Raw genomic sequence first — 14,831 nt, forward strand, 5'->3', positions numbered from 1 at the left:
GATGACTTCTTCACAGGTTCGCTTGATGAAACAAATGAAAGAAGAGCAGGAGAAAGCTAGAATGACTGAATCTAGAAGAAATAGAGAAATTGCACAACTTAAAAAGGAGCAACGCAAACGAGAGGTGATTTAACAGATAGAGAACTTTCATTTGGAATAAGTAGCTATCATTAAGATGTGCATCCATTAGCAAGCATGTGCCCTGTGTAAATGTATTTACTGAGGCAGGCATGTACCTGTATACTTTTGCCAGTCAAAATGCTCATAATTTGGTTTGACTTATGTGATAACTCAGTTCCCAGCTTCAAGCGATACGTGCAACAGAAAACTGAAGACTTGCTGAATATGTACATCAGTGTTATTTTATTAGTGAAACTTTGCAAAACTGTTGCTACCACCTTATTTGCATGTGTGTTGTTTTTGAAAGATAATAACTATAGTGAAAAACCTACTGTCATTCTGTCCTAGAAAGAACAAGAAACCATTGTGACAACCATTCATGTCACAATATTTTTGCAAATTTACATTAGTGTATAAAGGTTGTCTTTTTTTTTTTTTCTTTAATACAGTAATTCCTTGTGGCAGATAGTGGAGAGAACATAATGTGTTGCTTTTATTTTTTCCACAGCACCAGCTCAAGCTTCTGGAAGCTCAGAAGAGAAATCAAGAAGTAATCTTACGTCGCAAAACTGAAGAGGTACTGTGGTAAAACAGTAACGCATCTTTGAAAGCAGAACAATATTGTATTGCTGCAACTTAGAATGGAGTTTCAGGGTAATTGTGTCTTTTCGCTCTGTTTCAGGTCACAGCCCTTCGTCGGCAAGTAAGGCCTCTGTCTGATAAAGTGGCAGGAAAAGTAAGTCGAAAGCTGAGTCTGCCTGAGCATCCTATTCAGGAACCAAGTTCTAGCTCATCAGTTGAGCACGATGGCTCCAGAACAGCAGCACAGCAGAAGATGAGAATCCCTGTTGCAAGGGTTCAAGCATTATCTGTAACTGCAACAAATGGAACAGGGTAAGGATTAAAACTCTTCAGTACTCTTCTTAAAAGAACTGAAAATTGCATGAGCTTTATAGCAGATATTCACGCTAATGGTACGTATTGAAGTGGTTGGTATTTTTCAAACTGCTGTCATGTCATGCTCATAAAACAGTCATTTTACCATTACCAAATATAATTTCCATTTTGTGGGCTTAAGTAAGCGTGGAATAATTTAAAATGACATTAAAGGATAAAGTGTATTAAGATGCACAAAAATTTCAAAATCCAGTTAATCTGTTTCAAAGAAATGTCCTTGTGGATCCAAGGCCCGTAATGTTCTTATTTTCAACAGTAATCCTGTTGTAAAACCCAGTGTAATATATTACCTTTACTGATGGGCTTCCACTGCAGCTTGAAGCACATTTCCTTGTTAAACAGGGAATTATTATTAGGTGGCACTGAATTTCAGTGGTGCATCATACAAGATGCCACAGTGCTGATACATTTTTTTTACAAATGCTATAAATTTAAGTGTAGTAGAGTTCAGTGCAGGGTGCACATAGGTGTCTGGCGCAATGACAAACTGCAGGAAATTCTGAAAGAAATTTAAGTTGTTCATGAAAAATATTCTGGCCTGATAGTTTCCCCATTCAAACCTGGACTATTTTAGACTTAGCTGTATGTTTCTCTTGAATTTATAACAGAAAGAAATATCAGCGGAAAGCAGTGACAACCAGAGTTTACTCCTCAAAGGCAGCCAGGATGAAGTGGCAGTTACTTGAACGCAGAGTGACTGATATCATTATGCAGAGGATGACCATTTCCAATATGGAGGCAGATATGAACAGGTTACTTACGGTGGGTGACCTACTATGTACTATTGGCTATGTGGTCGTATTAAATAATGAGTAGTTTATTTACATTTGTTGTAAATGTGTTGCTATGATGGTGTCATAGGCAAAGTGACTTGGAATCCCTTGCAGTCAGTGAAGAAGCTTTTAACTCCAGTAAGCATTTGGAGATGGGCTTTCTGTGCTCAGTAAGGAATAACAACACATTAATGGGATCATGTGTAAATATGTTAAAATATTTACCTGTAGAATTTCTTTCTTCACTTAGAAATAATGATGTGTTAATTCAATTTTAAGAAGAAAAAGAAAACAAAATAAGGGCACTGAAGTGCTCTAAGTGTTTACTAATTTTTATGTCATATTATGTCTTTGGGGAAAATAGCAACGTGAAGAGCTTACAAAAAGAAGAGAGAAACTTTCAAAGAAAAGGGAAAAGCTCATCAAGGACGGGGGTGTCAGTGAAGCAGATAGAAATGTCCAAAACATAAATGAAGAGATGGAATCACTAACTGCAAATATAGACTACATTAATGACAGCATTTCTGACTGCCAAGCAAACATTATGCAAATGGAAGAAGCGAAGGTAGGTCAAATATTAATTGAAATAATAGAAACACAGAAAAGAAGAACAACTGTGTTAGCCTTGAAAACGTTCTTGTTTAGAAACACATTTTGTTTTGGTTGTATAATTATGGAACCAGGAACTGCAAATTGGTGAAGAATTAACTGACATCTGAAATGAAGGGTGTAAATGCAACTGGACCTTCAGATCTGAGTTTGTGTAACCATAGTGCAAGTTAATATGCAAGGCATTTAAACATTGAAACTGATGCTTTCTATGCTGCTGGTGTCAAATTAATATAATTCTTGGGACCAAAAGTTACCAGCTTGTATCATCCTCCTGCAGCTGTTGATACGCTTCTACTCCCTTGTGATGTTTTCATATGCTTTAAATATACATAAGTAGTTTTGTATGTTAGCATTTATGTAAATTACTTTCATTACATATTGCCTTTTGGTATATTTCCAATGATGGAACAATAGCTTTCTGTAACTAAGGAGGCTTTTCAGTTGAAGTTGCTTGTTTAGGATTGACTTCAGATAGACAGCTTCCCTTATTAAGTTACTATTATGATTGATGTAGAAACTTGAATATTGGCTAAAGCAGTGAAATGTGAAAATTTGTAATGTGCATCGTAACATATGTGATCCAGCAGGAAGAAGCCACCAGATACAGTCTCTGAGATCCCTCAGTGCGTGGTAATATGAAGTCTGAACTGTAAGACTTACCAGTAATTTTACATAGCAGTATTTGAGTTCTCCCTCTGTCACCTTGGGCTAGTTTGTGCGTTAAAGCATGCTATATAGCCAGTAGCTTTTACTGATTTATTTGCATCAGGATTTCTTGATTTTTGGACAGCGTGGTGGAAGGTTACAGGACTTTATACTGCCAGTAGAATAGTGAACACAAAAGACTTCTTAATTCCTAAGGGTACTGGAGTGCTTAATACTGACTGAGAATAATCAGAAGAAAAATAATGAAAAGACTAGGGGGAGAAGTCTTCAAATACACAAAGGGGGCAGAGACTAAAGAAATAAATTTCTTTCTGTATCCACTGTGAATAGCTTAGAAAGGAAGCGTATGAGTTACAGGTTAGTAAGAGTTTTCTAACAGGAAAGAAATGGAAGAATTGGAAGGCTGCAGAATCTGTACAATGGAGTATTTTGGGGGATAGTTTGGAAAAAAAGACTGTCAGGCATGGTTTAGAGGAAGCCAAGGGAATAACTGGGTGATGTTGGAGCGTTCTCACTGTTTCTATTTTTTATTAAGTAAAAAATGATTAAATACTTACAAAAATGCATTTTTTTCTCTGACTACCTGACTCTTTTATTGGTGCACTTGTAGGAAGAGGGAGAGACCTTGGATGTAACAGCGGTGATTAATGCTTGCACTTTGACAGAAGCTCGATATTTGCTTGATCACTTCCTCACGATGGGTATCAATAAGGTAATGTAGCAAGCGAAATGTGCGTGTGTGTCAGGACTACGCCATGTATCAGGAGCAGAGCTGTGCTGACATAAAGGCTGGCTAACTTGAATTTACACCTGTGGAAAGTAAGCCAGACAGAGCAAAGTGGATCAGCGCTACTGAGTCATGCTGGTTCTCAGTGTGGAGACCCTTGAGATCTATTGTCCCTTTCAACCCATTTGGTGTTTTTCTAATCCCCGGAAGAGGCCACTTCATTCTACAAAAATATAGCACTGTTAAAAGAGCTACATGAGGTAATTAGCAATCAAATAAATAACGTATTTCCATGTTTTCCAACAAGCTCCTAATAAATGCTCAGGATGTTCTCTTTAAAGACTGGATCAGCTCAGCGACTTTCTTAAGGATGTAAGCCTTTTTAAAAAATTTGTTTTAAGGTAGGATAATATAATGTTGCATGGCACACTTTGATCAGACTTCTGCTTTTGAGTAGAGCAAGATGGGCTTTTCTTAAAGCTTTGGGAAATAATACTTTCAAAATGAGTAATTGGCAGTTTATAACTATGTGCACACATGTATCACATGCCCTTGCAGCTGCTTTTCTTGGTGTTCAGAGGCCACGCTCAATGACACTGAGCTGAGTGAAAGATTTCTAGGCTATTGAAATGAACTTCGAGTCAGGCCCACTGACTAATTTTCTGTTCCATTTTTGCGTTCTTGATTCACTACTGTGGTGACTAAGGTAGTCTAAAAAGTTTGAGAACAAAACAACAAACGTGAGAAGAAAATTCCCATAATCACATTGGCTTCTGCAAAATTTGTTTTATCAGCCCTTAGGTGGGTTGAGTGCATACCTGATTCCTTGCAACAGAGTTAGTGTATGAGAGAGGAGTCTCTGACTTTCTCTGTTAACAATTTCTCCTTTCAATTAACAGCAAAACGTTCCATTATGTGAAGGTCTTTCTTGTAAAATTGATCATGCACGCTTTCTGTTTTATTGTTTCCGCATGCAAAATGAGTCTATTGAAACATGCCTATTGTTTTAGTTTGGATAAAATAAGAATCAAATATTTGTCCATAGTACTATACTTTCTTAATTGGTAGTCCTTGATCATCTTCTATCCTGCAAGCATTTCAGAAGACGCTTTCTATCTTCATCTTTCCAATTCTCTTCTATTTGGGAAGTCTTTCCTCTAAATTTCCTTGGCTACACTTTCTTCAGCTAAAAAAGCCCCACTAAACCATGGGTTTTTCCATGGGAATTTCTCTTAAAATGGATTCTCTCTTAAGTTAGGCTGAGAGATCTTCCAGCAAAAGCTGAATGTTCAGTGAGTAATTCTGTAGGAAAGATTACTGTTCTGATTTTTCTTTATTACAGTATCACAGGTAATAGATGAAAAATAATAAAGAAAGGGGTACTATAGTGATTTGTGAAAAAATGAAGGTGTTAATTTTTGTGTGCTTGCTGGTCTTGAATAAGCACAAGAAATCTATGAATTGTACTTGGGATTCATATCCAGTTTAGCCTCTGAATGCATATTCAGAAGGAAGAGTCTGAGGATCACAAGTTAAAAGAATGCTAAACCAGTTACTTAAAAAAAAGTTTGACTTTTAGTTGACATCTGAACTTTAGGATGTGGGAGAAAGGTTGCATGTTGTTTGTATTCATAGTTTTAAAAACTTTTTGGCAATTCTTATTTTCTAAACAAGGGTGTTGTGATGAAATATCATTGGTTTTTTGTTTGGTTTTGTTTGTTTTCTTTCCTAGGGTCTCCAAGCGGCTCAGAAAGAAGCTCAGATTAAAGTTCTTGAGGGGCGTCTTAAGCAGACCGAAATCACTAGTGCTACTCAAAACCAACTGCTGTTTCATATGCTGAAAGAGAAAGCTGAGTTAAATCCTGAACTTGATGCTTTGCTGGGTCATGCTTTGCAAGGTAATTTTGTCATCTTATATTCTGAGCCGTCAGCTGCATGTCATGTTTGCCTTTCATGCATGCTGTACTGGGCATTCTAGGCTGTTTCTTTTCTGAATAGATGCTGTATTTTAACATATTAAATTTAAACTCTATTTCACAATTGATGTACATGCATGTCATTTTTAAGTATATTCACTCAGCAGTGAAATGTAGGAAATAAGCTTTTTATTATTGAGACCCTTAAAATTCAAATAATCTGTCTGTTATTTTTATAAAAGATTGCATTTACAATTTGATGTGTTTTTAACATTTGAATGTGAAATTCTAAACATATAATCCTGTTCAATCATCATACGTTAGTGATTTTGAAAGTGGCATTGTATGTCTCTTACGGCATCTATTCTACTTCTCGTGAGATGATATTAAGAAAAAATATAGAGTACATTTGGGTACTTATGTTTTATTTCTCCTTATAAATGGATATGTTTTGATTGGAGTGTTGCTTTTGTTTCCTTGTTGCTGTTATTACACAGACCTAGATAGCATACCGCTGGGTAAGTATGTTTAGCTTTCTGTGTACTGTACAGCTGCATGAGTTACTAATTCATTCATGTTCACTAACTGGTGCGTCTTAGAATTTGTGAGTGTGTGAAGTTTGCATGAACTGTTCTGTAAACGTACTCCTTATCATGAGCTTACAGAGCATTCCTCCTTTCTGAAACCCCCTATAGCATCACATTAGGTTTGGTAGACAAGTGAACACAGAAAGCAGAGCTGTATTTCAAATTTATGACTTACTGTCTGTGAAGCTGTATGTTCGGACTATGTAAGGCTATTTAATGCTATGTTACCACTATAGTTGTGATAAATTCCACCTTTTTTCTGAAAAAAAAAAGTTCTTAATGCAGTTCATTTTTAACCTTTTGCAGATAGTTTATTTCATAATGTAAATATTTTACAGTGTGGAGATTTTATCTCACTTTTTTTCAATTGGGTTTAGTTACTGACTTCACTAACTTTTGAGGAGATTAATCTTTTTTTGTTGATGCTTCTAAATTATTCCCAAGAACATGACACGCACTTTCTCAGCTCCTGTGCTCGTAGTCATAAATTTGGCTATGTTTGAAACCTGAAAGAAATATTCCTGATGTCAGTTTGTTTTGTGTCATCCTGTGTTACTTCCAATCCCATTAAGCTGTCCTGTGCTAGTCTGCATAGGCATCTGAAACAGTTCATATGTCCAAGACTGTCTTAAAGTGTATAGATCATCACCTGGTATAAGCCAGTGAGAACAATTACAGCTTTGCCAGTGTCTTGACAGGTGGCACCTTCTGATGATCTGTGTTAGAGCATGTTGCTGCATTTTGCTAGTATTTCCTCAGAAACATCAGTGGTTATTAGTATTGTAGTTAGTCAAAAATAGTCCCTTTATTGCGTGTGTTTGTGTGTGTGCATTCACCCCTGTTGGTGCGAGAGCAGTGCTTCTCCAGCCAGGATGTTAGCACTGCATTTTCTTTTAGCTCTGGACAGGCTTTTCACTTGTTAACAGCATCTGGAGCACTCTTTTGAAAAGACTTTTGTTAAATGCATTGAAACAGTAGCTCTACTGTGAAAATTTTTGTAGAGTATATACCATTAAAGAAGCTTTTTAACACTTTGCTAGCATGAACTGAGGCTTTTAAAACACTTAAGCCACTCAGGACTGCGTTAACATCTTTTAGGAAGGAAACTTCACTGGATGTACCTTAAACTGAATACACCATACTAACCTCAGTCCACACTGAAATCCACACTGTTGATAGTCTGTGTTTTGTAGATCACTAGTGGGTAAACCTTTTTGGGCTGCAGTGAGTTCAGACGCCATTGAAGTGAGGCTTTGAGGCTGCGACTGATGACTGGGGCTCTTGTGCAGGGGCTCCCTGGTAATCAGACACAATTCCCAAGGGTGGAAGTGAGTGTGGCAGAGACAAATTTCAACAGCTCAGGGGCAAGACCCACTCAGCCCCATCCCTAACAGGGTAGTTGCACCTTCAGGGTGCTGATCATCAGCTGGTTGTGAACTTCTCCCTTGATGCCTTCTTTCAGCTCTGCGATCTGTAAATTCTTAGCCATTTGAACACAATTGGCTTGAAGAAGTTCAGGTGTTCCCCAGTGTAGTTGCATACCTGTGTTCAAATGGAGCCTGAAGAAGAGGTTTCGATCTGCCGTGAACTACATCACAGGCTCAGATTTTTACCCACAGAACGGGCTTTTTATGCACACCTACCTTGGGTGCAGATGTAACACGACCACGAAGTGGAACACTGCTGGAGTGACTCCTTCCTGAAGCAGTGGGAGCTGCTTCTCCTTCCCACCTGTGACAGCCGGACATTCCTGGTTGTGGCTTGCAGCCATGTGTGTGCAGATCTTGAAAGAGCGGGTTAAAAGTTGTCTCCGCTGGATTAAATGTGCTGGTGTGGCACATTTCAGTACTGGCACTGTTCAGGTGTCTCTACATGAGGACGAAGACCTCATCGTGAAGCCATCAGCAAAGCTCTGCACTGGTCTTAGATCACCGATTATCAGTAGTTCTGTCTCCTTCATCCTCACAAGCAGTACTGCCTTTTGCTAACTTTGTTGTTCCTTTCATCTCCTCTTGCTGAGGACTTCTTGCAGAATCTTGCTCTTCTGTCTCTTTGCATTTCTTTTTGTTGTTTTTGTGCACTGGTTTTTACCTGGGGGCTTCCCACAGTCTTCCTGTGATGAATTGCAGATAAACCCAAGGAAACAATTACTACAACACGTCAGGTCATGTGAGTGTAAGCCCACAGGTAAAATCCCATCTTTTGTGGCAATCCCATGCTTTCTGCTTTTGCAAGTAACATCAAAGTTGATCACAGGCCCTTTATGAGAAGTGCATGAGGTAACATCATCACAGTAATTAAATAAAATGCATTTATTTTACTGTCGCTGCTTTGATGCCTTGCTAGGGCGAACAATACCCCAGTTCTTACCTGCAGAAGATACACAATAATAACATATACAGAAAAGATTTAATGTGGGCTCAAACCCAGGATGGAACAACAACAAAAAACAACTGTTGTATTAGTTTTAACAGTGTAACCCTGAGTACCTCTGAAATGCATTGTTGGAGCTGGTATTAGATTGATGTATGTTTTAGGCTTTTTCAGGAAACATTTTTAGATTTAGTGTACACAAGAAGGCAGCATTTTCCCTTTCATTATTTCTTCTGAGAATTCAACTGGAGATTATATATTTTTTCTGCCTTTCTCCAAAGCATGAACTTGCATTTAAAATATATGCATGGACAAACCTGTGTTGATATGGGTACCAAATATATTAATGCTGTGTGTTACAAACGGTACCTGCTTTCTGGCAGAAATAAGTAAATAACCGTAGAGCATCTCTAACAATAAAGAAGAGATTTAGTGGAATGTCATCAGAATGTTATTTAATCCATACGATTTCATGCGTGTGTTCAAAAATAAGGGACCTGCAGGAATTTAATACCCATATCCTTAAGCTATACTTAGATTTATCACTAGGATAACATGCAAGTAAAGGATTTTTTCTCCTGGCAGTTTGGAATTCATTGTACATATGCCCTGGACTGGTTGTCTTAGCCTGATGTTTTGCATGCAGACATGCTAATCTGATGTTTGGTAGTGTAACAGTGTGTGCCATGCATGCTGGTTTTGTCTTTTGTGCACAGGCTTGAATATCCATTTTACCTCAGGAGCGTTTCTACTGAACAGCTTCTTTTCACAATTGCCTTCAATACAATTAATACTTTTAGAAGCAGGTCTATAGTATTAAATGGTGGCATCATCCTGTTTTGAAACGTATATGCTTACATACTAACAAAGTGCTTGCTCCTTGTCAGGCTGATGCTGCCATTCTGTATAAGCTGGAGCTGAGCCTCAGCTCACTAGCTAGATAAAAATGCATTTTATTATTTTTTTTCATTTTAACAGATTTGATTCTGTCTTGGAGCAGGATGATCACAAAAAGGAAGTGGAACAAGCATCCTTGCTGTCCATTGACTAGCATCTTCTTTTCCATGTCTTGCAGTTAATCTACTTTGCTTTTCTTCTTTCTGTCTTCCAGATCTCCTTCTACAATTTCTATTTCTCTGTCAACCGTGTTGCTCTACTACAATACAGGACCACATCTGGCACTATATGCCAAGGTGTATGATTTCCTTAAGCTGTGTGAAAGAACTTAGGAAAATTTATGAATGAAAAATTCAAAAATGAAAATAAATTAGGGAAAAAAAAACACAGGAAAAGTCAATGAGAAATGACTGGCAAATAGGGATTTGCAAAATCTCTTGACTACCTTTCATATGCCGTTCGTCTACATTCAACATTATCTGAAATGTTGTGTATAGTACTTAAAGCCTGGATATCCTGTTGTAGATTCACAGGCTAATGTTATTCTTTTGGTGATTTTCTAGAAAATTTGGAAGATAGTACTGACGAGGATGCCCCATTGCATAGTCCTGGGACAGAAGGAAGGTGAGCAATCTTTGTTAACTGGATCTGGTTCTAGAAAAAACGCTGTCACTTCCTCTTTTTGTAACACATTATGTACCCATTAGAAGATACCTGTGAAGAGGTTTCATTCCACATTGCCTACCAATTCCCTAGGAAGAAGGATGAAATAAAAAATACACATTCTAAAAAGATACAGCTGTTTTCTTTCTAATTGTGCTGTAATTTCTTTTAGTTCATTGTCTTCAGATCTTTTGAAGCTTTGTGGTGAAGTCAAACCCAAAAGCAAGGTAGGCTGTACAATAATAATAATAATAATTTATACTTTAGTGGCAGCTTCTGGGGGATGCTATTGCATTGCTCTAGAGACATTAATGAGTGAAGACTTACAGAAGGTGAACTGAAGTACTGTTCATGTGATTCACTTGTAATGTGCTTTTGCTTAATACTCCCCTCTGAGAAGCAATGATAAAAATGCATTGTCTTTCAATATCTTGTGGCTGAATTTTTACAGTTTAAGAAGAGATTTTCTTCAATTACTAGCACTCCAAACTGGAGTAGATTTGTAGTTTAGTATTACTGAGGCTACAGTTTAACGCCAGGGGAATTGGAAATATGGTTTCTTTTTTTTTTTTTTAAATTATTTTGTCATAATTATTTGCTTCTATGGTCATAGGAGTGTAAAGGATGTTTATAAGCAAATAGAAATTTGTCCTTCAGATTCTTAATTAAAGTTGGCATTGGAGGTGTATATCCAGGTTGGCTGCAGTTTAATATTAACAGGAGTGGGAACTGGAAACGTGTACTGTTTGTGATTTGCTTCTGTGGTCACAGGAGCATAAAGCAAATTTGTAAAGTAAGTAGAAGTCTATATTCTTTGCTTTGCACTGCAGTCGACTTTAGAGGAACATATCTAGGTTGGTGTTGCATTACTGATAGCGTCCCTTGGCTTCATGGCTCTTTGGGTAGGTAAACTGAATTACTTTGATCTGAAAATGTTGGTATCAAGTAAACATGTAATTTTTGTAAGGGCTGTGCTTAGGCTAGACCTTTTTCTTCCCCAGTGGCCTTTCTTTCCTTGAGGAATTGATCTAAATTTCACAGCAGCAGCTTAAACACGTAAAATGTATGGTGAGCTTTCCAAAAATGACCATGTTGCATAAAGCTTGGCACCTTTCTGAGGTTCTCTGCTGTTTTCCAACTGTTCGAATGCTGAGTGAATCTTAATTCGTCTTGGCTTGAATTACTTCTGAACTGATATAAACTAAGTAGCAGATGTTTTTACATCATAAGAAGCATCAGCGTAAGAAGTTACTCCAATATTATTGTAGTTATTTAAATTCATATTTTGCTTTATTCCTCTGCTTTATAACATTTCATTTAGTTAAACCTTAGGAGAATAACATTGCACTCTTGTAGTATTGATAGGCACTTGTAACTGGTTTCCAAGGATATCCTTTCAAACAGTTGTCAAATCAATGTTTCATGCTGTTGAACTTGACTTGCCTCCTCTGAAATCATTGCGAAGGGTACAGGTGAGCTCCTTGGTTTAGTTTCCAAAGGTAGTTGCCAAGTGATTTGAGGGGGATGCTGATTACCAGCTAATTATAATCTTAAACGTAGCATTCTTGACACATCCTAAGAAATGTTTAAGTTGCAACTTGCTTTCTGTTTGTCTGCAGGCCCGCCGGAGGACCACTACGCAGATGGAATTGCTATACGCAGATAGCAGCGATTTAGTCTCTGACACTAGTGCTGCAGACTCCACTTTGCCTGGCCCTCTTGCATCTGCTGCAGAAACCCAAGAAAGTGGGGTGACTGCTGACACAAATGATACTGCTGCTAGGGACAGGGAGTTTATTCCCCCACCATCTGGCTTACCTTCTAAGATAGGCAGCATGTAAGTTTGGCCATGCTGTACTAATTATTCTTCGCTTCTTAGAAGTGCATGTTGCCAGTTTCTTGTAATCTGTTATTTTAACTTTACAAGGGAGGTTGATCTACTCAAGCTTACTAAATACTGACAAAGCCCTTCCTCCTTTTTCTGCCATCGCCACTCTAGAAGGTAGAAATGCTCTGTTATAAGTAATGTGTTTCCAAACTTCTATTAAGTTGTTCTGTCATAGTGAGATTATTGTAGCCTTGTTTCTAAATAGTGAGAAAAATCCACCTCGTACCTTGGATATTTTGTTTTACTAGTGCTTTGGGAAATTCACATTCTAGGGAGATAGCAGGAAGTCTGCTTAGAACAGCAGAGTTTAAGAAACAAACAAACAAAAAACAACAAAGCAGCAACAATAAAAACTTTAAATAATATAATGTGGTAATAGTATCTGTGTGTGGTCCTAACTGTCAGGGAAAATCTTCCTGTGAGACATTTTGTGTGGACCGTGCTTAAACTGAAGAAGTCTATACATTAATGGAGTATCCAAGTGTAAAGTTGAAACAAACATGTTAAAATCCTAAACTAAAAACTTTATTTTTGTCTTTTTACTCTGGGGCCAAGAGGCCTCTCTTGTGCACTCTAGTATGTGCTTTTTTTCATTTGTTCTTGCTGTTTTTTTATAACTACCAATATCACTGCTGGTTATCAGCCGTTCACTGCTAGAGACCATTTTCTTGCCTTTTTTTTTTTTTAAGGTACTAGCTTCTATATTCTGCAAACTCATGCGTAAACTGAATGCACTTGCCATATTCAACTATATGGAAAAACTGTGTCCCATACCTATCTTCCCGTTACAGATGCTGGAATTAGGCATCTTTCACTATCCATCTGTCCTATTTGCATAATGATTTTACAGCAATCTCCATCTAATGTACACTTGCAATTTGTATTATTTCTACTGTGTATTTCTAGCATGTGCTTGAGGTGGCAAACATGAACAGTAAAACACTACTGACAGCAATTATTAACCCATGCTGATGGCTTCAGTGCATTTTACAAGTTGAGTCTGCTTGAAAATAATGCTCTTGGGGGGTTAAGACAGGTGAAGAAACCCACTTGTTTCAGCAGTTAGTGTGAGATCACTAGGGACTCTTGAAGCTTCAAGATTTAAAACATCAAGTGTTATGGCCTGGCATCCAAGACTCAGGTAATACCAACTTTTGCCTCACTCCATCTGCTAGAATGCATCCATTTGTGTAAGTGAGCTTGCACAAGGCAAAATGGATCTCTTCTAAAAACTGTATTCTGTGAGCATTATACAGTGTGCTGCAGTGAATCGATTCAGCCAGCAGCAGGCCTCACTTATTTTGATTTGCTATTGTTCATGTTTTGGCAGATAAATGATCAAAAATGGCCACAATCAGTCTGTAGTGATGTCCTCACTGTAACATAAAGGCTTTTTTCATAACTAAAGCTCAGTCTACTTTCTACAGTAGTTCTGTTTTTGCTGGTCACTGGTTGTTGTTGACAAAAGATTGTCTTTGTGAGCCATCCGGCCTTCCTATTTGAGCCTGTAGTGCTCGTTATCTGTTGTAAAGAAGTGCATTCTTCTGAGGCAGAGTGTCATCTTACCTGTAATAAACATTATCTCCCTTGTGCCTCTTATGTGGCATTCAGGGATGTAGAATTAGTAACGGTGATCCAAAATATGCGTTCCCTGGAAGTAACAGGTAGTAATTTTATGCTTAGGTGCAAAGTTAGGTGTCTGCATATGCATGAACTCTGCTGTGGAAACCCTTCAGTTTTCTCAGTTCTGTGGTGATTCAGAGAGGAACCAAAATGTGCATGGACAACACTGAGTCCAGCAGCCACTTTGGTTGGAATTCTGCTTATAGGGACAGCCAGTGCTGTTGTCCTTTGAGACTCCCACCTCAGCTCCAGCAGAGCATGGTGGTTTCCCGTCGGTCTTGTGTTACATTTGCCAGCTCTGATCAGGTGTCTGTGATATCCTGGGAAATCTAAAGGGACACTGGAAACCTGTAATTAGGTGTGTGTCTTGTGCTTTTACATTCAGGTTATCAATAGGATGCACCTGTGGTGTTTGTTTAAATCTATGTTTATTCCACGAAGACTACACTTTTATACTACCTGCATTTCCAGGGTTTCAGAGTTTCAGAAAGGATTCATTATATAATCATGCTTTTTACACCTTCTTCTGAGCTCCATCACTGCGGAGCCAGAGATGGAACACTCAAGGGGCAGGTAGAGAGTAAGCAGGAAGGAGCTGGCTCCGTGTCTGACTTGGAAGCCACTGGTGTGAGTCAGAGGAGCTTGGGCTCTGGTTTCTGGTGTGGTTTATTTAACCTGCTAGCTGCACAGTAGGGATATAGGCAATCTAGGCAGTGGAAACTAAAGCTCAAGTTTGTTATCCTTGTTGAAAAATCTAGCTATTGGGCTGATCATAGGACTTGCCTTGTGACCCCAGGATTTCTGCATTCCTAAATACATACCTCTACAGCATAAAAAGAGGGAGAGTGTGTGTCCTGTTCCCCCTCTTTTTATATGTTCTTTGCAGAGTATGCCTAGAGATATGTGACCCTGCAGGGAAAGAGGTGCTCTGGTGTTGAGTGAATTGAACCCACCTTCCCTTCATGTTTGTGCTCTTTAACCACTACACTTTTGTGCAGAACTATAGAAGTTATTGCTTCTGCTCCTCCT

The 14,831-nt window shown here is 38.2% G+C and overlaps 1 protein-coding gene across 13 annotated transcripts in view; it reads left to right on the top strand.

The window, feature by feature from the left end:
- Positions 1-14,831, top strand: part of KIF21A (kinesin family member 21A) — a 91,891-nt gene that overhangs the window by 55,924 nt on the left and 21,136 nt on the right. For 7 of the 13 annotated variants that reach the window (XM_080577485.1, XM_080577493.1, XM_080577496.1 and 4 more), the window contains 11 exons: positions 17-124; positions 629-697; positions 803-1,014; positions 1,686-1,839; positions 2,215-2,415; positions 3,739-3,840; positions 5,588-5,753; positions 6,269-6,289; positions 10,192-10,252; positions 10,464-10,518; positions 11,911-12,128. In XM_080577485.1, coding sequence (XP_080433611.1) covers positions 17-124; positions 629-697; positions 803-1,014; positions 1,686-1,839; positions 2,215-2,415; positions 3,739-3,840; positions 5,588-5,753; positions 6,269-6,289; positions 10,192-10,252; positions 10,464-10,518; positions 11,911-12,128 — 1,367 coding nt within the window. The remainder of the gene's footprint in view (positions 1-16; positions 125-628; positions 698-802; positions 1,015-1,685; positions 1,840-2,214; positions 2,416-3,738; positions 3,841-5,587; positions 5,754-6,268; positions 6,290-10,191; positions 10,253-10,463; positions 10,519-11,910; positions 12,129-14,831) is intronic. The other 6 variants (XM_080577490.1, XM_080577497.1, XM_080577487.1 and 3 more) reach the window with 1 other exon arrangement.

The sequence above is a fragment of the Anser brachyrhynchus genome, assembly GCF_964034855.1.
Source record: "Anser brachyrhynchus genome assembly, chromosome: 1".
NCBI lineage: Eukaryota > Metazoa > Chordata > Aves > Anseriformes > Anatidae > Anser > Anser brachyrhynchus.